At 33.4% G+C, this 26221-nt stretch overlaps 1 protein-coding gene across 2 annotated transcripts in view; it reads right to left on the bottom strand.

Annotated features, from left to right (window-relative positions):
- LOC129801195 (acetylcholinesterase) overlaps positions 1-25998 on the bottom strand; it is a 39265-nt gene extending 13267 nt beyond the window's left edge. The window contains exons 1-5 of one of the 2 annotated variants that reach the window (XM_055845991.1): positions 25692-25998; positions 25221-25625; positions 17501-18339; positions 17299-17418; positions 9826-10129 (exon numbers count right to left, since the gene is read on the bottom strand). In XM_055845991.1, coding sequence (XP_055701966.1) covers positions 9829-10129; positions 17299-17418; positions 17501-18339; positions 25221-25625; positions 25692-25751 — 1725 coding nt within the window. In that variant the 5' untranslated portion in view covers positions 25752-25998 and the 3' untranslated portion in view covers positions 9826-9828. The remainder of the gene's footprint in view (positions 1-9825; positions 10130-17298; positions 17419-17500; positions 18340-25220; positions 25626-25691) is intronic. The other variant, XM_055845993.1, reaches the window with a different exon arrangement.
- Positions 25999-26221: the final 223 nt, after the last annotated feature.

The following is a 26221-nucleotide window of genomic DNA, read 5'->3' as shown; positions in this document are numbered from 1 at the left end:
GCGACTTAAACAAATTTCCTAATAGTTTTTGTAATATTTCGGCGAGCATTATGAAATATGTATTTTTAGATAGGTTTTTATGCACGATTTTGAAATATATCAGACTGATAAGTCAATTCTCTTTAGGAAACAACTTGCCAATAGTCTTCAGTGCCTCTATGCAAAAATGTATGGAAAAATGAAATGTCGATAGGCCCTTGGGAAAGACACTAAAATAAATGCCACACACTTTGTACACATTTTCCCAGTTCGCCTTTTCTGTCTTCTCTACGCACAAAAGGCATCTCAGTGAAGAGATTTTTCTTTTCTAATAAAAAACTCGAAAAACACATCGAGTTACTGCTCGAACTCAAAGAGAGAGTAGTTATAATCGACTTTTTTCAACTTGTGACACAGCTAGAGGCCAAACGATAAGAGATATAGAATTACGGTCTTCGACGATCCCCCATAAGTGAACAATATCTCGAACAGTCTGTTTTCCTGCTTCTCCCACCCTCGTCTATCCCTCCAAAACCATGTATTTCGAACAATTTATTTCGAAAACGGATCCTACGATTTCTTTTTTCGAATGTTTTAGAGGTAGTCAAGGCGAATTTCGTCCTTGGACACCTATGTTCAAAAACCATTTCGATATCGAATTTTCAAAAGTCAAAGATTCTAACCACTTTGGAAGGCCTATTTTTCAACCAATTTCTTAAAATGTGATTTTTTTAAAGATTTTGAAATTTCCAACCCAGCTACATCGGAATTAATCGGTAATATGAAGTACGCGTAAATGATATATCACTCTTCAATTTACTTTTTTATTTGTCCGTTTCGTCCGTATACTTCTTACTCATGCTAAAATATTCTAAAATGTGCTTTTCTTAAGCAATTTTATATTTCGGAATGTTTTTTTTTCAATTTATGAATCAATTTAATCCGTAGTAAACCGGTATGTATCCAAAGACCATGCGAAAAGATAATGCACGGAGAGCTCTTTCTCGTGAGTTTGAGCACTCCGCAAAACTGGAATAGTTTGGCATTGCTTTTGGAAAGAAAAATCTCTTCGCTGACGTAGAAAATGCAGAAAAGGCGAACTAGAGACAAGTGATTCAATTTCATAGGACTTGTTCTACTTGTCACTTTTTACCCCGTTCCTTGTATTTCTTTTTACCCACCTTGATATTTCAAAAAAAAGCTTCTAAAAGTGGTAACTGTGCAGAAAATCTATAAACAGAAAACTTTTTCTTTCAATTTCGAAAACTTGTAATAAAGCAAATGAAAATGTCACAAATTACCCCATTCATATCAATATTTGCTCGAACATTTTGAAGCATCTTTACAAGATCAACTTTCACAAGATGACTCTCGAAAGCACATTTTTCTTCGAGAAGGAAGCAAATACTTTTAAGAAAAGTTGTTGAGCGGTAAATTTTATATAGTGAACGTGCTGATTAGAAACGTCTCAAAACTTCTGCAAGCTAGCGAAGAAATAATATAGCTTTTTTTGTCAATTTGCCCCATCTTACCCTAGTCTATCTCAATTTTACTACGACATAAGAATGAATTTTGTTGAGTTTGTGATTTTTCTTTTCTTTCTCTTTAGTATTCCTGCTGATGTATGAACTTTTCAATTTATATTCCCTTATTTAAATATATATTTATAGTGTAAAATAAAAGTTTGTGTTTTCATTGGGGCAGTTCCTTTTTTTTCTGTGCTTTCACACCATTTCCAAGGGTGCTATATATACGGAGTTATTGTGTGAATTGAGAGTTGTAAATTCACACATAATAAAATTTTATATATATTAGTTTAATACACTCTCTGATGTAGATTACCCCACAAAATATCAAGCATCAATAAATCCCATAATGGAAAATGTATTAATGAAAAATGCTGTGTCACATTTTGGGATTCAAGTGGAAAATTTACACTCAATTAATTTGTCATTGTTACAATTTAATTAATTAATTATGATGCAATTCTTTTTTTTTTTGTTGGTTGACATTTCAGGGATCATTTGGGGGTGTGATTTAATTAAAAATATTTTCCATTTGGGAATTATGAGGATCACCAAAAAAAAATTTACAGAGTAATGAGATATACTAAATGGTTAAAATTGTAGGCTAAATGTTCCTATTTTAATTCCCATCTAAAGACTATTATTACAGCCATTAAGGGGTCTCTTCTCCCTGAAAAGCTACCCCAAAAACTTCTAATTAATGTACTGTAGGTCAAGCCCCAAATGTCTATGAAATATCACATTTTCTTGCCCATTTTCCCTCCCTTTATGTCTAATAAATATATCATCTTCCAGTGTCCCCCCATTTAGTTGTAACATCACTTTTGTCACAAAATATTACTTATTCCATAAATCAATGATTATGATAAGTAGGTGGAATTAAACTCACTAAGAACACCACAAACACTTTTTCTTTTGAGATCACAACAAAATGTGGTCACATATTAAATAAAATGGTATAATTTCTCCGACAAATTTACTGAGGACACTGATGAAAATAATTGATATGCCTGGGCTTTTCCTTCAAGTGCAAAATATTCCCCCACTTTTATATAATTCTTTTTTTTTTTTTATTCCTCAACTTTTCACATCGTGCCAAAGTGGAATCCGTAGTGCCACGAAAAAGGCTCAGATTCATCCAGTAGTTAAATGCAAACTGAGTGGATGTCGGGGAAAATTTTCAAGAAAATAAAGAGAAAGAGCACTGAAACGGGTCATATGAAAGAGACGAAGGGAGAAAAAGAGAGTTTGATGCGCGATGTTGTTGGGAATATGCGTCAAAACTATATACAAAATATAAGACGAGCACGAGTATACACCTCAAATTTTCACTCCTTATTTCTCTATCTCCTCTCTTAACATTTTCCAACATTCTCTGTTATTCCATGCACATTATACATGTACATACCATCCTTTCTCCGGGATATAGCTCTCTTCTCATTTTCTCTCATTTCCCTTTTGAATTTTTGAAACCATATTCCTAACGTTAGGAAAACGTTCAGTCTACATTTAAAATTAAAGTAAAAAGGCAAAGGCAAAGCCGAAAATTGATTTAGAATGCTTCAATCAACACACAGAGTGGTTCAATTGTTTGAGCATAATAGAACATTATTAAATAATTTCCCTACTTTTGCCTCTCTTTATCAAATAAAATAGATAACCATAGAGAGGACTTAATGCACTTAAATTTAAATTTTAAACACCACTCTGAGAGAATATTGGACTAAGAGAATAAATATTATACATGTGTAAGGTCAGTCTAGCGTTATGAATTTCATTATCTTTTCGTAGAAATTTTCTCTCATCAGAGAACTCATTAATTTGGCTTCAAAGCCATTTAACTTACTTCTTAACCCAACATACATAGTTCAACAAGCAAAATACAACAATGAGAAATTCCTGTAGGTGGAAATGAAGCTCCTTTGAATGTGGGGCACCTTTGAAATTACGCTTTTTTACCTAATTTAAATAAAATTGAGCCTTATCATGATATAATATAGCTGCACAAACAGATTGAGAAACTAATTACATCATGATATGGCTCAGTTCTAGGATAAAAATCCAAATTTCAAAGGTGCCCCATATTCAAAGGTACCCCATTTCCCCTATGCGCTTTATCATCATGAATTTTCAGTAAGGGTTGTTTAACCCTTTAAGGACGAGAAGGTCAAAAATTGAGGGTCGGAAAAATAATTTTTTCTGACTTTTTATAGCAAAACGCAACTTTAAAAGGTCGTAGGAAAAAATTAATTTTTGGATCACCGGTGATCCAATAGTCCTTAAAGGGTTAAGAAAATATACCTATATCAAAAAGCATCGATAAATCTTCGTAAATCTCCCCTAGTGATTCGATCCTGAGATGAAATTATCTTGCTTTCACCTTATTCGCCTATTTCTAAATGAAGCTGGTTCTTATGATTATTTTATTTAGATCCATAATTGTTTTGTCCATCCAAATTACATCATGTTAAAACCCAGTTTCCATTTGAAATATACGAAAAAATCGTATAACAATGTAGACCCACAGCTCAAAATAGCCCCACCTCCCCCTATTCATATATAATTTTTTTATTGATTTTGAAATGAGATTGCCTTTGAAACGACGCACTTCTTTAAAGAAAAATAACGAGCAAGAAGTTTTTGCGTCCATCACCGTCTTAGTGTAAGGTGACCAACTTACTCCGAAGCCCAATTACATTACATAAAAAATTGAGTGTGTCTTGGCTAAATTAGAAATTGCACCAGGTTTTCAACAGGTGAATAATATGAATAGATTTCCTGTGCACAGAAAAATATTTCGTAAAATTGTTCGTAAATGTTTGTGAATTCCTAATGGAAACTCCAAAATGCTCGTAAATCGTATAACTCATAAACAAGTTTGTAAAAGTTTACCGTGCTATTACAATAGGATTTTTTCAATTTGTAAATTTCAATTATTTTCAGATGAATTGTGCCTATGCGTTATTTTGTATTCAAAATCATTTGGATTGATAGATTTTCGCTTATTTATTGATATAAAGTAATACTTGGTCACCAAAACATGTTTTAACATGCTAAAATAGCATAAATGTGATTGCTCAATTAAATTTGAATTCAGCAAATTAAAATGTTAAAATTGCTCATTAATTTTAATTTTATTCCAGTTAAATAAGTAGCCTTTTGAACCAAATTATTCCTGTTAAATTTATTCACTCGTAATTAATTATTATTTGTGACCAAAAAATAAAATAAGTAAGTGCTCTGATTAGTGATAAACTTGTACGCGAGTGAAGCTTCAGTATCGGCAGTAATTTTCTAAGTTCCTTCAAAGCAATTCGAAGGAATTTGTTGCGTCAAGAAATCGCAATTGGGATGATTTCATATAGATTTTCAACAAGACTGTGTGAGAGTCTTTTCATGAGCCTCCTTGCCTGTAATACTTTCTTCTGGCTTTGGGGATCCTTCTGCATAACAGATAAGTGACTTATAAGACATTTTAAGTACTATCACACAATCAAAAATCTCGCGGCACTGTTTGAAATTGAGCAATTTTTTTGTAAAATGTGTCCAGGCTGTGACAATGTTCAAGTAAATTCTAGAAATCTTATAATGCTCAATTGGCGCAATTGAATTTAAAATTAAATTGTGAAAATCCTAGTGTGATAGCACCGTTATACTTAACATTGTTCGTAATGTAATTACTTGACGTGCATTTTTTCTTCTTTTACAAACATGACACAAAAAAAATATCTGCAAAATTTTGTCATTTTGTTCGTAAAAATGTGCGAAAAACTGTTTGTAAATGAACAAAAAGTACTAGTTGAGTGACTGGGAATCCCGAAAGCCAAAATCCCGAACGCCAAAATCCCGAACGCCAAAATCCCGAAAAGGCAAAATTCTGAAAAAGTAAAATCTCAAATGGGCCAAAATACGGTAAAGCCACAATCCCGAAAGTGTCATAGCTACCTCCATGATTCTATTCGCGCTTATTGGAGTCAAGGGGAAATTTTCTGTTTTTTAGAAATTTTTTTTATACATTACCCTCCGCAGAACTTTGTCCCTTTCAGGATTTAGAGATTTAGACCATTAGAGTAGAGATTTTGGCTTTCGGGACTCTGGGCTTTTTGGAAATTTTGGCCTCTGAGATTTCCGCTCTCGGGATTTTGGCGTTAGGGATTTTGGCTTTGGCCGGCACCGAAGTGATCATATTACGAACAATGTTGGTGAAAAAAAGCACAAACTTTTACGAACTTTTTAGTGAGTTATACGCTTTACGAGCATTTTGTAAGAATTTACAAACAATTTTACGAAGTATCTTTTTCTGTGCAAGGGGAGGTGAGGCTACTTTTAACAACTGTGGGTCTGCATTGATACACTAACGGCCAAAATATTAAATACACCCTTCGTAAGCTTAAATACACGTGATTTGGACCGGGAAACCGCTGTAATATCCAGTTCTATTGACTGAAATAGTTTCATTTTAATGTTTTGGCCGTTAGTGTATGTGTTTTTTTTTGCATATTTCTAAGGGAATCTGATTCTAAGGGAGAATGAGCGAGATGACTAGATCTAGATCTCACTCATTCTCATCGAAATGTCAAAAACATGTTTACTAAACAAAAGTTATTGTGCGTTGGGCATTATAATCACAAAAACAATTTTTTTTGTCTCGTTAAAGTCTAAATTACACTTTTCTAACTTGTATTTGAAAAAAAATCTGTTTGAAATAAATGAAATTCTATAATTGGCATTAGTTCAAAATTTCTTAAGGGGTTGCATGGGTCAAGCAAGTTTCGTAAACAGCATATTTTCTCTAACTTACATTTTTTAACATAATAAATTTTAATTTTAATTCAAGTTCGTAGAGTACGGAATTTTAAACTATATTTTCTGAAATTTCCGTTTCAAAATCTTAAAAATTCAGCAATACGGGCTTGATTTTCGAAGATCTTTTTGAAAAACAAAACTATTTTGCTGTGGATAAGATTTCTCAGAGTATATATTCAATATTTGAAGTCAAACACTTAAATATTTTTTGTTAGCAGATGAATTGAAGTCCTAGGGGCAGGTACTCTCCCTTCGAACGTTCATGCCTTCGAATAATGTAAATTTTCTTTTATTTTTTTTCTAAGAGATTTACACATTTCAACTACATATTAGTTAGGTTCTTTCTTATCAATTACTGATAATCATGTCATAATGCTGTGTAAGTCTTTTAGGAAACATAAAAGAAATTCACATTATTCGAAGGCATGAACGTTCAAATGGAGAGTACTTTCCCCTACTTGAACGGTGGATTTTTTGCCTTGATCGCAACTTATTTTACAAGACGAAAAGTGGTCTAAAATATGGCAAATATGTTTTTTTTATACAAAATTCTTTCAAAAATCCAAATTTGCTAATAGGAAATATTTGCTAATAGGAAATATTAAGTTTTATGACGTCGTTTTATTTCAAAAACCGTCTCCAATAATAAGGTCTCAACGACTAAATTTTTAAATTTTTAAACGAAAATTTCAGAAAATATACCTGATATTTTGTACCTGTATATTCTTATAAGATGGAATTAAATATATTTTTTATAATGTTGAAAAAATATATAGAGAAAATATGCTATTCTTTAAGTCTGCGTGATCCACTTAACCCCTTAAAAAAGTAACGCGTTTTATGATACATATAATAAGCTAAAATTTCTCGATTATTACAATTTACGGCTGTTTTACTTTTAAAAGAGAAAATCTAATATTTCAAAAAGCTTAATTTTTATTAAAAAAAAAAACAATTTTACTATAAATTGATAATTTTTACACACAGAAAAATTTTGACTCTAAATTTAAGAATATATAAGATCCTGGGAACTCAAATTGGACGTGAATCCCCGAGGCATTTAAGTTTAGAAGCTCTGAGCGAAAGAAATGGGCTAGAATCCCTAGCTCTTTCAAATTAAGAGATCGGGAACTTAAGTTCAGCATTAGCTGGAAAATGAAAAATGTCTACAGATTTGCAAATTGCAACTAAAATTAAATGATCAATGATTTAGAATTAGGGCATTGGCATTCATTGGATGGGATTTGAAATTAAATTCCTGGGTGTTTCTGTTTAAGAATTTGCGATTTTTCTGTGTGTAAGGCTTCATTTAATCGCCTTTGTTTTTGTATGGTTAGAATTCTGCAAATTATGTCTTTTTAGGTATTGAAAAGTTCGTGTTTAGCTTTGGTAAGAAATTAGTTTGTATTTTTTATTTAATAGGGGAAGTGTGCCAAATTTCGGCCAGCTTCTAATTACGGCCACTTTGAGTGTAATTTCGGCCGTGCAAATAAATTAATTAAAATTATGTATGTAATCTTCGAATAGTCAGTGAATTCATTTTGCTTTTAATTATTTATTCATTTAGGATGTATTAACACAAAGACCGTTAAATTTTAGGTACAATTTGAATTTAAATTGCGGAGACCTTCACGCTGTGGTCTTAATTAATACTCAGCTATAGGAAATATTTAAGAGTGTGGAAAGAGTCTTACAAAAAGTGTGACAGATCACTTGTGTTTCTAGTAGTCTTGTAATTTGTGGTGAAGTGCAAAAGGTTTTCCTTCGATGTTTTTCATAAAAATTGATTAGTTTTCATTAAAGATTGTTTCTGTTTATGTTAATAGTGAATCAATCTTTAAATTTCGGGTAAAATTTCCCAGCTGGATCCTTTATTTCGCGTAAAAAAGTATATACTTTGTGAGCGTCTCTCCGTTGAGGAAGTGTTGCCTATTCCTGTAACATCTTTAGCTTTCCTAAATTTCTTATTTTATGTTTTTTTTTCAATTTATGAGTTCTACAATGTCCAAAGATAAACACCATCGCTTCTATGAAAAAGATGATGTGGAAAAGGCCTTGTAAGAGTTCAGGAAGGGCAAATTACTACGGGAATCTGCGCGTAAATTTGAGATGCTACTCTTCAGGTCTTCAGGACAAATTACACGGAAGATCTCAAGGCTTGTGGGTCATATAAACGTATTAAATTAAATATTAATCTCGTTGCGTTTGGCGTTTTAAATTTTTCTATCCGTTGCACAAAAGGTAGACAGAAAAAAGGTGGCCGGAATTTCACTCAAAGTGGCCGGAATACTACCCAAAGCAATGCCCATATTTTTATTGATTTTTCAATATTTTATGAAGTGATTTAAAGAAAACAAAGATGATAAACTAATTTTCAAGGTTCCACACAACCCTCCCGTAAAGGAAGTAACAAAAAATATCAATATTAATTAAAAATATTGCAATTCAAACTTAGGACTTAGGTGCTTATATGCAACTATGCCGAAATTTAACACACTTGCCCTACTTGTTTTATATTCTATTAATTAAAAAAAAGGTAAGTTCTTTTTTTTTAATGCTTTTTCTTCAATTTTAGTTTTAAGTCTCGAAAAAGAAGTATCAATCGCATATTTATCAATTGTACATTAATCTAAAGGTCATAAAAAAATCTACCGGATATAATATCTTCACCTTAATTGATCTTAGAGCAAAATCCTTCACTGTTAGCCACCTTCATGTGATGAAAAATTCAACATTGAAATTCAATTGAGAGCTCAAATGAATCTTGAGCGATTTATGACGAATCTGTGGTGGATCATCTCATTTTCTCCTCCTTTATAAATCAAATGTTTAGTTAACTGATGTGTAAACACGATGAGAATGTAAATTATCTTCTCTCCTGGCGAGTCAATAATTCTGCAATTCCTCAGTATTACATTGTCTCTCCGAAAATAGATTTTCACAAAACCAATCCCTCTTTTCCTCAATAATACTCCCCTGCCCCTATCCTCGGCCCACCAGAAGAAATCCCACATAAAATATAAAGTAAAAGCTATGAGCTTGAGAGAGAAATATTTGGGCAAGAGGCAAATGTGCTGCTCTAAATAGATAAATTTCCTCTATTTGCCTCCTCCTATCTCTATATAGTGCTTTATTTTCCTTTTTTTTCCTTCATTACTTTCTCTACCATCTCTTTCTCATATCCACACTTTGTTTTTCCAACTTACAGTGTGCAGAGAATGTGAATTAACCGAAAAGGGAATCCTGACATGCATCAAATTTTAATTTGAGAACATCCAATCGATCCACTTCCAAACGAATTATTTATTAATGCCGTATGGCTTGAGATATGCCGTCACTAATTCCTCCCCAAAGTATAGGGGAGAATGCCCTGTTTCCCTGCCCCCGCCTATACCCCCCTTCACTTTCTATTTTCAATAGAGAAAATTTCCCACAAGTATAAAACCGTATGAGCGAGAGAGAGAGAGAGAGAGGGTAAATTTCTGAGAAAATTTACAAATAGAAAAGGACTTACCTTTTATAGTTTAGGCTTTAGAAAACTCTCATTCCAGAGTTTAAATTGTTTTCGCCAAAAGTCCATTCTCTCCTTTTCCGGCTCCACAATCATCCCAATGTCCCGGTCAATGTCCAGAGCATTGAGTCTATATTGTCCTCCCTTTGGCACTGGCTCCACAGGAGTCCACTTGAATGGTAGACTGGTATCCTGTGGTGGTGTTGGATTCCCATATTTAGCAAAATTTGCCCATAGACGACACATAGTCGCCCGCATTTTGAAAGCTTCTGACTTTTCATCCACATCCATGTCCATCATCTTCATCCTGAAAAAGGGCACGAATTGTAAACTGACAGGACATCGCATTATATACAGTTTTTTTTTCCTTCTCCTCGCACCCAAAGATAAATATTTAAACAGTTCAATAAGTTTTAGTATCATGATAATCTTCCACAGGGAAATTGATCCTTCAAAAGATAAAGCCTAAATATATGACCTTTACGACCTTGGGTAAATCCCTTTTCCCACATCACAAGATTACCTGTTGCTCATGACATAAAGTTTGGATTTTATTGGGAGGAAAATTAAGACATGAGATTGTGGAGAGAGAGAGAGAGAAAATAGCTTGAGAAAAAGGGGGTAAATTGCCACATACCTTCATTTGTTACGATACATTCAATACGTAAAATATAATTCTATAAAAGCTTATTTTGGATTTCATGTTTTGCCCAAATGGATTTCTTAAAATTGTAATGGTACACCAGCAGAAATGTTTATTCAAACCCCTTCAAACATAAAATACAAATATTACCAAAACCTAAAAAACAAGTCCATTTGAACGAATAAATAATTTATTTAATGATTTATTTAATAAAGTTAAGGTTAATATAATTATGTCAAATATGCGTCATATTCAATCATTTATCAAAATTTTGAAGGCAATTTCATTACGCGTCTCTCCCGTTGAGTCCCTTGTCACTAGTGACACTAGGAGGGAGTGGGGCAATTTCAGACAGCTAAAATCTTTTTCAAAACTCATTTCCCAAATTGTTATGAACAATAGAGCAGCTAATTAAATTCAGCTAGTTTCTCGGTTATTTAAATATAAAACATTTCTCATATATTTAGTACTTGAAATTTTTTTTTTATTTTCAAAACTGCCCCACCTTGTTCAATTTCGATTCTTATGGCGCTGGCACACCTTTTCAATTTAGTAAAATCCAATCGATTGAAATTTTACCCCTCAATTTGTCAAATTTAAATTAGATATAGTTGTCTCTTTCTGTCAAATGCAAATCTAAATTGAAATTTCAATTTGCATTTGACAGAAAGAGACAACTGTAACTAATTTCAATTTGAAAGAGTAACTGTGTTATCACACTTGCACATTAAAATTTTAATATGATTCACATTAATTGTCGCTGGTGAGAGTCCAAATGTGTTATTTGTGTGTTTGAATCATTTTATATTCAAAATTTGATCTATTTGTTGATAAAAAGGTAGACTTGGCCCGTAAAATTTGGTATAAATTGATTTATAGCATTAATGCGATTTTCTCTTTAATTTTTTAATGTGAAAAATATTTATGCTTTAGGTAAATTTAAACTTATTTTTGCAGGCCAAGTCCACTTGTTTATCAATAAATAGAAAAACCCCAAATATTAAGTGACTCAAAGACACAAATAACATATTTGGACGCTCACAAGCGACAATTAATGTAAATTACATTAAAATTTTAATGTGCAAGTGTGATAACGCCGCAAGAGGTAAAATTTCTATTGATTGAAATTCACTAAATTGAAATGGTGTGCCTGCGCCATTACTATTTAATCTTACTGTGCTATCACACTAGAATTTTTTCAATTTGTAAATTCAATTTAATTTTCAGATGAATTGTTTCTATGGAATATTTTGCATTAAAAATCATTTGAATTGATAGATTTTCGCTTATTTATTTCTATAAACTAATATTTGATCCACCAAAACATGTTTAAACATGCTAAAATAGCATAAATGTGGTTGCTCAATTAAATTTGAATTCAGCAAATTAAAATGTTAAATTAATTATTCACTCGTAATTAATTATTATTTGTGGCCAAGAAAATAAAATGAGTTACAGTGATTAGTGATAAACTTGTACGCGAGTGAAGCTTCAGTATCGGGATTAATTTGTTAAGTTCCTCAAAAGTAATTCGATCTCGCGGCACTATTTAAAATTGAGCAAATTTCTTGCAAAACGTGTCCTGGCTGTGAGAATTTTCAAGTTAATTCTAGAAATCTTATAATGCTCAATTGGCTCAATTGAATTTAAAATTAAATCGTGAAAAATCTTAATATTATTGCACCGTTATACTATCCTTTATAACTATGGTTTTAGTGTACAAAATATAATGACTTGGTATCCGTTGGAAAGGTGTAAAAGGTATCCCTTCAATCAAGTGCCCTAGACATATTTACGATTAAGCCGAGAGGCACCTTAGTGAGAAACTGATGGAAATTTATTGTAATAATTTTGATTATAATTACGTTAAATAGTCACGCGGTTTAAGCCGTAGGTCTGCTCTTCACATTACATAAAGAAAACTTAAAGTTTTAAGATAAATAGGGGGAACTGGGGCAGTAGTAAACTGGGGTAGTTGTAAACACTGTGATTTTTTTTATTAATTTTAACACTCCAGAGGATAAAACCCATAAGCATTCATAGATACCATGGGGATGTATGTCCACAGATGAATTGGCCAATGAAATCCTAATACTTTAAAAATAAAAATCATTTTTCTCGAAAATGTTGATATTTCGATTATTTTGGTCATTTGGATTTCCACCTGGAAATTAAAAACTGTGTAAAATAACCGAAATATAGCAATACCAGTTCTTTCCTACATCTTTTAGGATTATATTAATGCATTTACTAGAGAAATTGAGATTCTCATTATTTTAAAAGAATTAATAATTGGTGAGAAAAAAGCATTTGGGGTAGATGTAAACAGGCAATTTCCCTGGAATTGTAGATGTCGCGAGTGTAGAATGAATGGCAAAATATTTTGTATTCTTCTTCTTCATTTCATTCGTTTGACAGCTGCCACATGAAGTCACATGATGTCAAAATATGGGGAAAATTCATTGAAAATAGGCGTGATTATGAAAGAATCACACCTAAATGAGGCTCTCAGAGCAAAAAACTCTAACTAAGTCGTATGCATTTCCCTATTAAAATAGCGTTTTTTTGCTCCGAGCTCCTCAAATGTCTGTGATTTGCATGCCTTTTTCGCTTTTTAAATTATTCTTTGTAAAAAGTGTAGTGATTTTTTGAAAAATAAACAGTCTTTATATATCTCTTAAGTAATTAAAATAATTGATAGTGGTGCAAAGTTAATTTCAAGGGTGGAAAAAAGGGTGTTTACATCCTTCCCAGAAAGTGTTTACTTCTACCCCAGGTATTTTGTGAAAAGAGAAAAATGCACAGTGACACAAATTTTATTTTTATGGAAAACTCAATTGTTTTCCAGCATCCGCATTACCTTCGATGTATTGCCTATACCCAAGGGTAACACATTAGCTAAGAAATATTTTCCAAAAAATCACTGTGTGCTTGGAAAATCACCTCAAATTCGCATCTATTGAAAATGTTTACATGTGCCCCAGTCTCCCCTATTTGTCAAAATTTAAAAAATCGCTATTTTGAATTAAATAATGTTATTTGACATAATTACGAACTCCAGTAATAATAATTTTCAATATTAAAAGGTTTAAAAATTCCTTTCTCAAACTCTAGAACAAAAAAAGATTTAAAGAAGTTTAACATTTCCAATTCAGCAACATTATATAAAATTCCAACACGTTTAGCAATATTATCACACTTGTTTATTAAAAATGCAATGTGAATCGGATTAATTTACTCTAACTTAGCATTCCAAAGTGTCATTTGTATCTTTGAGTCACTTAGCATTTGGAATTTGACCTATTTATTTATAAAAGAGGCGGCAAAGCATCCCAAGCTTTGCGAAATGCTTGAAGTCGACTCATGACTTATGCACTGGAAACACTTAGGGGGAACTGGGGCAGTAGTAAACAGGGGCAGTTGTAAACACTGTGATTTTTTCCATTAATTTTAAGACTCCAGAGGATAAAACCCATAAGCATTCATAGATACCATGGGGATGTATGTCCACAGATGAATTGGTCAATAAAATCGTAATTACTTTAAAGGGTTAAGTTTTCTCAGAGCTCGTAAAAGAATTAAATATGCGTTTTGACAAGTTTTGCCGCAGTCTTCCCTACTTTCGAAAATGAACTTTCTTAAACCGAAAATAAATTACTCTCTTCGTACCGAAAAAAGTCGTACGTTTGAAGAAAAATTAAAGATTAAGGAATATTTTCAGGGAATGTTTTTGTTATTGGTAAATATCTTATGTATGAACTACCCTCTATGTTCAGGGATAATGTAAGGGTCCTCCCTGGATTGTAAATTGAGTAACGAGAGTATTAAATTTGCCTTTTTGTCGAAACCGTTAGAAAGAGTGGCATTAACGTCATTGGCGAATGGACGAAATGTTCGACTGGTCATTATCTAATACGGGCTTTAGACCTAAGGCTTAGCCATGTAGCTTAAATGCTCTACATCATTATCAATCACGATTTTTTTTTTGGAAAGATTTAACTTGGGATTGAATTATTAAAAATAATTAACCAATTAGGCTCTCAAAAAGCAATAAAATTGCTCGCTATATAGGATTTGGAGACCTTCGGGAACTGGGCTAAACCTCTAGTCTGAAGACCGCTTAAGGTATATCCAAAAATTAAAAAATAGATCTTTTAACCGTTCAGAAGATATAACAAAAATATATATTTTTAAAAGAGAAGGGGACAACTCATTTATCTTATCCCTCAAATTTAATTTTATCCCAAATGTACGACGTTTTTCGGAACGGAGGGAGTATTTAGCATTTAGCAAGTGTTCTGTATATTTTCAGATAGTCAATGCTCAAAAGAAAGTAACCAAACATAATTGGTTTGAATATGGTTTATATTCGTTTAGCAAATGATTCGTAAAAAAATTTTTTGCTGCGTGAAAGTGCCCCACCTTCTCCCATGACGTTACGAATTCATAAACTTTAAAACAGACCTGTGCTTATTAAAAGTCGTGTAGTATCGGAAATTTTGTGTTGATAGTTCTAATGGAAATTGCAGATAGCCATACTGGTAACACTAATCCCGCTTATTCACGGTGCCATGATGAATATTTTTGCGCCAAAAAGACATAATAGAAAGAAAAACTCTCATAAAAATAAATTGTCTTCTTGATATCTTTGTCGGAAGACGGATAGCTGTTCACTAAACACCCTTTTACTTGAATCTTGCGGAAATATGAAGAAATTTAAAGAAAATATCATTTCAAATGACAAGCTTCCTAAATCGCGCGCAATTCAACTCGAGAGAGAGACAGAGACACAAATAACTCAATTGACAAACGTCTGGCGACGCTGCGGTTGCAAAAAATCTCTGAAATTTTATCCTTATTAGCAGGTCGTGTCCCTTCTTGTAATATGTACTTTCGAATTCCTTATTAACCAAAATAGTGTTGTACAAAAGGGTTTTTCTCAAACCTATCCTGAATTTTGGGACAGCTCAAAAGAATATGAGTCTTCTAGCTCAAAATTTCATGCCAATGTTTTTGTTGTAAATATCGAAGAGTATTTACAATTAACCCAAATAGCTGTATTCAACTAAATTATTAAAAGGACTTTCTTGTGAAAATGACTTAACTCTAAAGAATTAAACAGTTTTCACATTAAAAACCTCTCATTTTCTCTACGTGAATTTTTCGCGGCATTTCGAAGAATCCCAACTGGCACCACCAAATTCACTTCGGCTTTTATTTTAGCTCAGGCCTGCTTTAAAACAATAATTTCATAAACCATAAAATCCTTATCGAAGTTTAGATTAAAATGTTAATTAGCACGGATGACAAACGCCGGACAATTTTTGAACTTTGACCATTTATAGATCGGGTCAGGTATCAAAAGGATTTGATTTTATAATTTGATGGATATAAAGTTCAGCTAAAATTTCAGCACGATCCGTAACAAAGAGATTCTGCTATTTTAAAATTTTCTTTTTGATAATAGAGCCCCTATCGAAGATTTTAATTTCTAATGTTAGAAGAAATTACATTTTATAATGATATTTTTATTAAACTAGAGATAAGTTTGTGACCTCTTATAGCTCAGATTACCGTTCTTCTATCAAAACTCTAAAGTAACTAAGATTATTAAGAATTTAAACTAATATTGTTGAATCCGCTGAATTATTCCTAATAACGATTTTTCAAGGTCAAACGTTAAAAAGTCTCCAGAGAGCTTATTACTCAACTGATTTGGGCAAGTTTACATCCGTTAAAAAGGTCTTGGGATCTGTGATAAATCTTAACCAATTCAAATCGGTTTTGAACCAGTAATAAACCAGTAAATCAATTTATATTATTCCTGAGCAGTTTTGGTGAAATTTTGATTGATTCACTGATTTTACTCATTTACTATTTTTCATACTATATAGATCTTTCAGTGAACTTGTATTTGATACCTCTTTATATCTTTACTGATGCTCCTCCCCTTCCCAAAGTATCATATTTTGGTGTATTTTTACAAATTTCTAGAAGGCAAACAGTATGAGATTTCGACTTTATTACTTCGATAACCCCCCTCAACCTCCTGAAATCAGTTTCTAGCCTTATAAGATAGATAATTTTATTCATCACAATGTTGTGATATATTAGGGTATTTATCTATCTAAAGCCATATTTCATTCATAAAATTTATAACTCTAATTGCCTCTAATCATTTCTCCTAATTTAGTTTTATAGGTCAGAGGTCAAATCATCGCGGCAACCAATTTATGAACTGATTTCCGGCAAGATAGGAGGCTATAGCTCTGGAATTGCTTGCAGGATTAAAATAGCCCCGATTGGTAAATAATAAAGAATCGATTAAATTTTTATTAGAAATTGAATTTTAATACTTTTCCACTATTTTGGTGCGAGATTTTGCGATGATTTATGATAAACTATTTTTCAAATCAGAATTTTTAAAATCAAATCAACAGAGAATTTTTGAGTTAAATTTTTATGATATGTACTCTCTCAATTGAAGTATGCAAATTCCTGAAATTTTATTTCTATTTGAAAATTTGTTTTAACAATGAATGTTCGAAAAGCATGTTGTTCATTCACAAGAATGGCTATTCAGACAATAGAACGTGCAATGCACTGCAATTCTAATTTCAATGAAAATTTTTACTATTCAAAGCTCGTACTTTCGTAAACTCGCAAGCTTTTTTTTTATTATTTCAACACAAAAGTTTGCTATATCAAATTTTTGAAAGCTAATTTAATAGTCATGCAATAAAAAAAGGCCAATTTACCCAGACAAATATTTAAATTTTACAGATTCTTCCATGCAAAATGTACATAATTTTTTTTTTATTTGTTCAACTTACTTGAAAAGGTAAAACATATCATCACCGTGGCAAGCTCCCTTGTTCTGACCCAGTCCAAAGAGTCTCTTGGGCAGATTGAGTTCTCCATCGTATGAAAATCGGTAGAAGAACATGGGGGATCTGTGGTTAATGTAATTGGAAGGGAAATAATGAAGATAAATTTCCACTTTGCAATTGTCTTCAGAAAAACCCATAAATTCACCTGTGCTCTTTCCTCGCGTGAATTTCGGCCGTTACATGGTTGGCAATCACGAAATGGTAGTCCGAGAGCAAATCCGTAAGTTCAACAATGGATTTTTTTGTAATTTTATCACCGGAAAAATAGAATTTTCTCATTTCTTCAGTCACTCTCTCACACGTCCTACTCCCCTGGACAACATTTAAGGATTTCGGAACGATTCTCGCTAAGTCCTCGTCAAAAAGATCAATTTTTCTCACAGCATCCAGAAGCATTATAATGCCTTCCTTAGCGTTATGCCCAATAATCATGGGTTTTTCAATGGATTTGAGGGCTGTAGCAAGATTGAGAGGAGTATCTGTGAGCAAAGCATCATCACCAGGAGGTTCAACAACTGGCTTAAAGGGAATAGGCAATCCCCGGCGTTTCTCATCCTCAGACAATGTTCTAATAGCCCCTATAGCCAAATCTTCAGGAGTTGCACTCATTAGGGATGCAAAAATCTCCTCATCTGAATTAGACTGACATCCAACAATTTTTGCCAGGCGTTCAGCTTTACCCTCAGGATCTTCCTGCATCACCCATTCCATCAGCGACGTTCCACTTTGGCAAATAACCTTGTGGAAATATGGCTGAGATTTAGGACAGAGCAAGTGAAGATGAGTTGATGCTCCTCCAGCACTTTCCCCAAACAACGTAATATTTTGGGAATCTCCACCGAATTTTTCAATATTTTCATTGACCCATTTCAGGGCCAAAAGTTGATCCTTCAGCCCTGCATTGCCCGTGATGCCTTTTCGAGGATAGAAAAGGAACCCAAGGGGACCCAAACGATAGTTCAGAGTCACAACAATGACATCCTCCTGGTCAAGAAGGGATAGCAAAAGGATTCCTGTAAATTTTCTTTTTTTTTCAAATTCGATACATCATTGTTATTTAATACAAATTGCTCGTTTTTACAATGTACCAAAGAAAATAAAACTGTTTGACAATATTTCGCTACTTACAGAAATAATGCAATTTATCAATGAACGTGTTTTCACGTCAATGAATATTTCAATTTATTCATTGTTAATCAATTTCTAAATTCTATACATTTCTATTAGAAAATTGATTGATAGAAAATTAGTTTTAAATCGGTGTTTCTCATATTAGATGAGATTACTAACAATCACACCTATTAAGGGAGTGTAGGCATGGTTCGCAAACAGTGTAGGGGAAAGTGCTCTCCATTCGAACGTTCATGCCTTGGAATAATGTCAATTTCTTTTATTTTTCGTAAGAGATTTACACTAAATTATCACGAAATTATCAACAACTGATGATAAGCCAACTAATATTTAATAGAAATGTGTAAGTCTCTTAGGAAAACTAAAAGAAAATTCAGATTATTCGAAGGCATGAACGTTCGAAGGGAGAGTAGCCCCTACCTTCAAACTATGCAAATTTTCTCTTTGTTTGCAAAGGGATTGTTAGTCATTTCTTAAACACAAGATAGATAATTATTACCTTCATTAGACGAGATGAGAAATGGTTAACCAGCTCTTTGCAAACAAAGAGAAAATTTGCATCGTTTGAAGGTTCACTGTATGCGAACCATGCCTACATTCCTCTATAATCCTAACAATATCTAATGTCCTTCGATTGGCCTCATGCGAAAATGTGTTCCACCGGTTTCACCACTTCATGTGCACGTCCGCCCGATCTCACTTTAAAAACCAGTGATAAGTGATAAGCCCAGATAAGCTTATGGTAGCTGAGATTCTTTATATGCGACTTCGAAATGCGTGCAACTCGGAATGTGTGAAAATTCGATTGTGAATTGAATTTTGGGGTAAAGAATCGCATCGAGCAAATGGTTTTCGGCCACCCAAAATGGATAAAATAGGCTCGACGCGATTCTTCACCCTCAAAATTCAATTCACAATCGAATTTTCACGCATTCCGAGGTGCAAGCATCCCGAGTTGCACGTATTTCGATGTCGCATGTAAAGAATCTCAGCTACCATAAGCTTATCTGGGCTTATCACTGGTCATTTTCTATTTTAAATAGTCTGAGTGGGGAAGACCAACAAAATAAGAAAAGTTCATTGAAATCGGTTAATAAATATTGGAGATAGAGTCCGGTCCATATGGATATGGTAAGGGTCGGGGTACAGTGGGTTGGGGCAGAGACAGATGGGACCCATTATTAGAAAGATCTTGCTCTCAGATACAACATATACTAAAATTTAATCAAAATCGCCTCATAAACACCAAAAATGCAGTCCGGGCAAAACTTTTTGGGCTATAGCTCGGGTCAGGGAACATCGAGGGAGGAGTGCGACCAACCGTTGGAAAGGTCTCGACCTTAGCTACAACATATTAAAATTTAGAGTAAAAGCATCGTCAAATATTCGAAATATTCGAGATCGATTAATCGAAAATCGATTTTTCGATTAATCGGACCTTCGATTAAATCGGATAAAGTTGGGGTGTCACAAGTGTTGTAGTGCTCCACGAGAGTTTTCTAAAACACCAAAATTTTTCCAAATCCGTTAATTAGAAGCGGAGATATGACCATTCAAAAATTCAATTTTTGACCCCTTATACCTCGGGTCAGGGGGGTCGGGGGACCTTAAATTTGGTATCGATCAAAAGCTCTTAGACCCAGCTATAACATACTAAAATTTGAGATTGATCTATGCCATAGGGACTGAGTTATTGAGAAAACAAATTTTGGGAGTGTTCCAAAATGGCGGAAGGGGTGGGGGGTGGGTCTGACATCATCAAATTCTAGCCGCCCATCGACATTTAACCTTTACTGAAAACCGGTTGTCGATATCTCTTTCCGTTCTCTCTCCAGAAGTGGTTATACGACGGACGGACGGACGGACGGACGGACGGACGGACAGACGGACGGGACGGGACGTCCACGAAAATCGTTTTTTGGCGCATATGATATTCGTGATCTATGAGTGTCAAAACGTGTATATCCAAAATTTGGGCCCGATCTGACGAGGTCGCATTTAACCTGTGACCATAAAAGCTGAGATTGTAAAGAATCTCAGCTAACAGAATAGGGGAGACCGGGGATTTTTGGGACAGGGGTAGTGTGGGACAAGGCGATTTTTTCAATTAATTTTTGAAATAAATGGGATATAACCATTACTGTGTCGTAGGCAATATTAAGATGTATCTTGACCAAGCGCCTGGCAAGTTGGCATTTTTATATGGAGCTATTTGAAGCCAACTCATAAATTGATCTCGGACTCAGCTGACAGTATTCCGAGAAAAAAATGTATTTAAACAAAAATTTAGTATATTTATCCCTCCATACGGAAAGGTATCTTACAATGCGAAAAAACTTCTCACTTTTTAAATATTTAGCATTACGGTCGCGAGTGCAAAAAAAAATTCCCATATAAATTTAAATCGAAGTATGAGAAAGTGACTTCAAATTTCAGGCAACTTGCCAGGGGGTTGATCTTGACTAAAAGAATAAATATCCTCAGTTTTATTGTTTTAATTCTATGAACATTTTTTTAAAAATTGATAAAAAACGTATATTTTGACGTCTCAGTTTTCCTCTTTGTATTTTATATCAGCGATATACAGTAGAGTCTCGCTATAGTCCATATTTGGTTTCAAATTTGACACTTGGGTCGCACTATAGTCCATGTAATTTTTTAAAATTATCAACGATTTTTAGTATTGAAATTGCTCGACGGCTTCCACTTTCTTTGCGATTGTGGTACTTGTCCTTGCTCTCTTTATTGTGGATCATAATTATCACAACTACTTAATAAAGTTTGCCAAAAATATTAAAATAATTATGCATGTCGCATACTATAAAACATAACCTAACTTAACCTCAGTGTTTTGAAATCAACGGTCGATAAATTGGGGACTATAGAGCGATGGCCTATAGATAGCGAGACTCTACTGTATAATCAAAACTTAATTATTTGATTAGGTAGCAGTGTAATATGGGAACATATTTTTATAAAAGTTTTAGAGATTATACGCTCTTGTTTTTTACATAAAGGTTTTAAATACCAAAACTACACGTGGGGATGTTTGGGACACCTGAATGGGGATGAATGGGACGTTGATTTTCGACAAGATTGTAGATGATATACAATTGTTTATTGTCAAAATGAAGAGTAATGCCCAGTTTCTACTGGAAATCTCCCTCTTGTGCAAAGTTTATCAGTGCAGCAGATTTCTCTAACTACAGGGACAATTAAACCATCATTGTTTTGGGAATCAATAATTCCTTCTCAGAGGATATTCGATCTCTGCCCAATCTAGTTAAAAACTATTTTTTTCGAAAATTTCTCGAACAAATTCTCCAGAAAAGACAAGGCGAGAGCTAATTCAGAGAAATAATGAGAAAACAGGTACAATGCAGTTGTCGTAAAATCAAACAGGAATCCATCAATGAGTTCAAAACTAAGAGTTGCAAGAAAATCTACTCGCCTGAGGAATTTGATAATCATGATTGCAATATTTAGAATAAAAAGAAAGAAAGGTAGATGGAAAATAAGAAGAAAATACATTAAATAATTGATTGACAATAAATGACTCTACTGTACAAATAAAATTGATATTAATTTCTAAGTGGAAATAAAAGATGAAACATTTTTATTTCTATCAGAAATATTTTTAATCTGGTATTTAAAATTAATTAACGTGTTCAAGTAATACAAATTATGCGAGGAAAAACGCGTCCCAAACATCCCCTTTTGCGTCCCATACTGCCCCACATCGGGGAGGTTTGAGACAAAGCGTCAAGTAAAATGTTTTATCTTCTCCAGGAAAACTCAGTTGTTTTCCAAGTTCTATCGAGTACTTTTTATAAAGTCAATACCCATATGTATCCTATAGACTGCATAAAATTGTAATACACTATCGTGGTTTTTTGGAATACTGTCTCAAAGTCAAAACATGAAAAAGTGTCCCAAACCTCCTCGGTCTCCCCTATAACTGCTCTCTCTCTCTTTGAGTTCGAGTAGTAAAATAAGAATGAATCACTCATTCTAATTTAACTGCTTTGACACTTCGAGGCAAATTTTTAATTAGGTATCGAATTTTCAAATTTTCGTAATCGAATATGAGCTTTATGAAAATGAACATGACATTAAGGCGGTTATTAAATTAACAAATATACTACGCATATAATGTCCCCGATATTTACAAATTCCTCGATTTATGTAATTACAAACTACAGTGAGACCTCGATAGAGTCAACCCCCGATAGAGTCAAAAGAACTATTTTTTTACTCTACGGACTCCGATAGTCAACTTTTCCACCATTATTGAACTACAGTAGACTCTCGCAAATTCGGCTCTTTTAAGATCGGGCTACTTTTTAATTCGGGCAGCAGTTAAATTTGAAAAAAGTTTGTTGACATTTTTCGAGTTCGATTATGATTATCGAATGATGCAAATATGCTGAAATTTGCCATGATGTTCTTAGTTCTGATGTGTTTTTGCATTATTAAGGGGCTTTCAAGAAATTTACAGTTAATAATAGCATGTAAACCTTAATATGAGTATGCAGGTAAACAAAAAATCATTGCATTTCAAACAATTTGATGCCCGAATTTATTTCTAATTCGTCTGACATTTAGGTTCCAAATGCCCGAATTTGGGAGAGTCTACTGTAACAATATTGTACGACTTTTTCGAAATTAAAATTAATGTTTTGGTGTATCAATGTAACGTTTTTAACACAAAAAAAAACAATATTATGATAAAATTCGTATATTAACCGTGTAATCAATTTTCGACAAAATAATTTTCTTTTCGTGATTTTAAGCGTTTTGACCAATTGAAAGTTCTCTTGTCTTTTCGCTCTTGTCTCAAGGTTTTTTGATTAAGCCCTATGACCCCGTACGACGTGTATTCCTGTAATCACAAAAAAACGATTTTGGCGGTGAAGGGGCTGGGTAGGGAGGAAATTAGGGTCATGATAATAATCCCCAAGTTGACTTATTAGGGGGTCATCTGAAAACTCTAAATAAGATATCTCTAAACATTTAGCGCCCATTTTTCTAAACAAGATAAAAGTGAGAAAAAATGGTTTTATTGCCCTTTTTGTGAAGTTTAAAGCCATAATTGTGTCATAACGAAAAGAACAACTATCAATCTCTTCTTTCATACAATAAAAGTTTAAAATAAATTCTAATTAATAACGTTTATTGTATCAGAATTTTCAACAAATAAATATCTACCGGAGCTCTTCTAAAAAAAAGTGAAAAAAGAAATATTTCAAACACAATTTAAATATCTTAACATCGTGTTATTATTTTAACATCGTGAATATACCCCAATATTACCACATGGATATTAATTTTGACTTAAGACACTTACTAATAATAAAAACATTCTGTAAAATGATTCCTTAATCTCCAACTTTCGCCTAAACATTACGACTTTTTTGGACCATAGGGTGTAGAATTTATGGGTTTAGTAAATGAAATATTCTACTATCGTGTTAAATTTATCAATTGTCTAGTACAAACATAAAATAATACCCCTTTACATCAAAATTTTACATTTTAATTGATTTTTTTTAGACTCCTATAGAGTCACCGAATCCAATGGAGTCAACAGGCCTAGAAATAATTATTTGACTCTATCGAGGTCCCACTGTATTATCTATGTGAAAACGAATTTGTGTAAAAATGTATGAAATAATAGTACAAGAAAATATAAGACTGAAATTCTGAATAAAAAATATGGATGTTTTTATTACAATATTATTCCTACATTTGGAACATAATTGTTCCAAAAATTATGGTGTCCGTGGACGAACTAATTTTTGGAACAAATATGTGCCGAAATTTTTTACCGTGTAGTCTCCAAATTTCCCCTTTCGATTTAGATGATTTTTTTAAAAAAAAACTGGGCCCAAAACCTTTCTCATCGTAATTTAGATGGGTTTTGATTAAGACATCCAGTGTTCCCCAAACGATAAGAGATAGAAGGACGAAATTTTGATAAGGGGATGGGGTCCACTTCCTTATTCCCTTATGAAGCTCTCCCTTATTTCCTTTATTTCCCAAAACTGAGATTTATTGTGTGCGGGTAAAGTGATATTGGACTCCCATTGCTAGATTTATCAGGGCGAAGAATCTTCTTATCCTACTGCAACCTCCGGCCCCCACTCCCGTTAACCCATTTAACCCCCCCTTTTAAGTGCTTTCCGGATACAAATAATATTAACACCAGAGATTTCTCATATATCACTCTCTGCGTGAAACTCTACTCCTCGAGATCCCAATGCGAAACGCCGCAGTATTAGATTTTTAATTACATTTTTTAAGTGTTTTTATTCTTACTTAGAGTTGGATTAATGACGTGATTCGCATACCTCTCTCTTCAATCGCAATATTTCACTGTTTTTTTTCCAACAATTTTTTCTTTACTAAGATCTACTGAGATTTATAAAGTTTTTCTTCTTTATTTTAAAAATTTTATGTTAGATAATAAATTTGTTTCTCACTGCAACATTTAAATGCGCAATTAAAAGTTTAATTTAAATAAAATTGAAAAGAAAATAATAAATTTTATTGCTTCAAAATATTTTTTTTTTCTATTTTTAGTAAGAGAACATTAAGGACAAATAAGTGCAGTAAATATTTTTCTACCAAAAAAAGATATTTTCCTGATCACTGAGAATTATTATTGAAGCCAAAATGCAAATTATCAAACCGAGAATGTGCTTTGGTGTCAAAATTATCAAGAGTCCACTTACTTGGATGAGATATTCCGGACAGTAAAGATTCTCACTCCCGGAATCCATCATAAAGGCTCCTCCATGGATCCAGACCATTACCGGCAATTTGCAAGCTCCTGCCCGAGCCCGATCCTCCAATTTTGGAGTGTAAACATTCAAGAACAGGCAGTTCTCGGATCCCACTAATTTTGCTGTGTAGGGATCCTTGTGGACAGAGGGATCTCCCTCCTTCGTGCAGTCAAGAACTTCATCCGGAAAGCTTTCTAGAGCCACAGGGGGCCTGAATCTCAGCTGTCCAATGGGTGGATGGGCATAGGGGATGCCCTTGAAGGCATAAAATGGTGCCCCATTGCGGAGACTGCCCTTGAGACCACGAATCCTTCCCTGCTTCACATTCACTTCGACCGTACTCATATTTCTCACCTGAAATCGCAAAAGAGATTGCTAGAGACCAGTGGGCAAAGTCCATCAAGTATCTACTCAACTTACTAATCTGATTTGCGATTTAATATAACTATTAGTACTGAATTTAATGAGATTTATTGCCATGTTTTGACCTGAATTCCTTGCGAAAAAGTTCAATGACTCCCGTGTTCTTTGGACTTTTCTTGGCGGAAGAATTCACCGTAAAAAACACACAGAAAAATCACTCACTTATAATAGAATCACCGTAAAGGTGAGATGGAAGCTCTTTTAAGTGTGATTGGCACAAAACACGTGGTATATAATGTAGAAATGATAAGAGAAAATCGGTATTAGAAGTCCATTACGACATTGAAAAATATTTACTAAAAACAACCATCAAGTTTGATTGTGGGAGTTTCTTAGATTTATCACCGGACAATTCTGTCTCATCTGGGGATTGTCCCAAGTCTCATTTGAAAACCGGCATTTAGCAACGGACGAAATTCAGACATTTCCATATTAAAATAGGATTTCTACCATGGACATTTCCCAAATCCTCCAAATAGCCAGGCAGATATTTTTACCGGTTAACTTTCACTTTTTGGGACATCATG

The sequence above is a fragment of the Phlebotomus papatasi genome, chromosome 2 (assembly GCF_024763615.1).
Source record: "Phlebotomus papatasi isolate M1 chromosome 2, Ppap_2.1, whole genome shotgun sequence".
In the NCBI taxonomy this organism is placed as follows: Eukaryota; Metazoa; Arthropoda; class Insecta; order Diptera; family Psychodidae; genus Phlebotomus; species Phlebotomus papatasi.
This window is presented reverse-complemented; position numbering and strand designations above follow the sequence as displayed.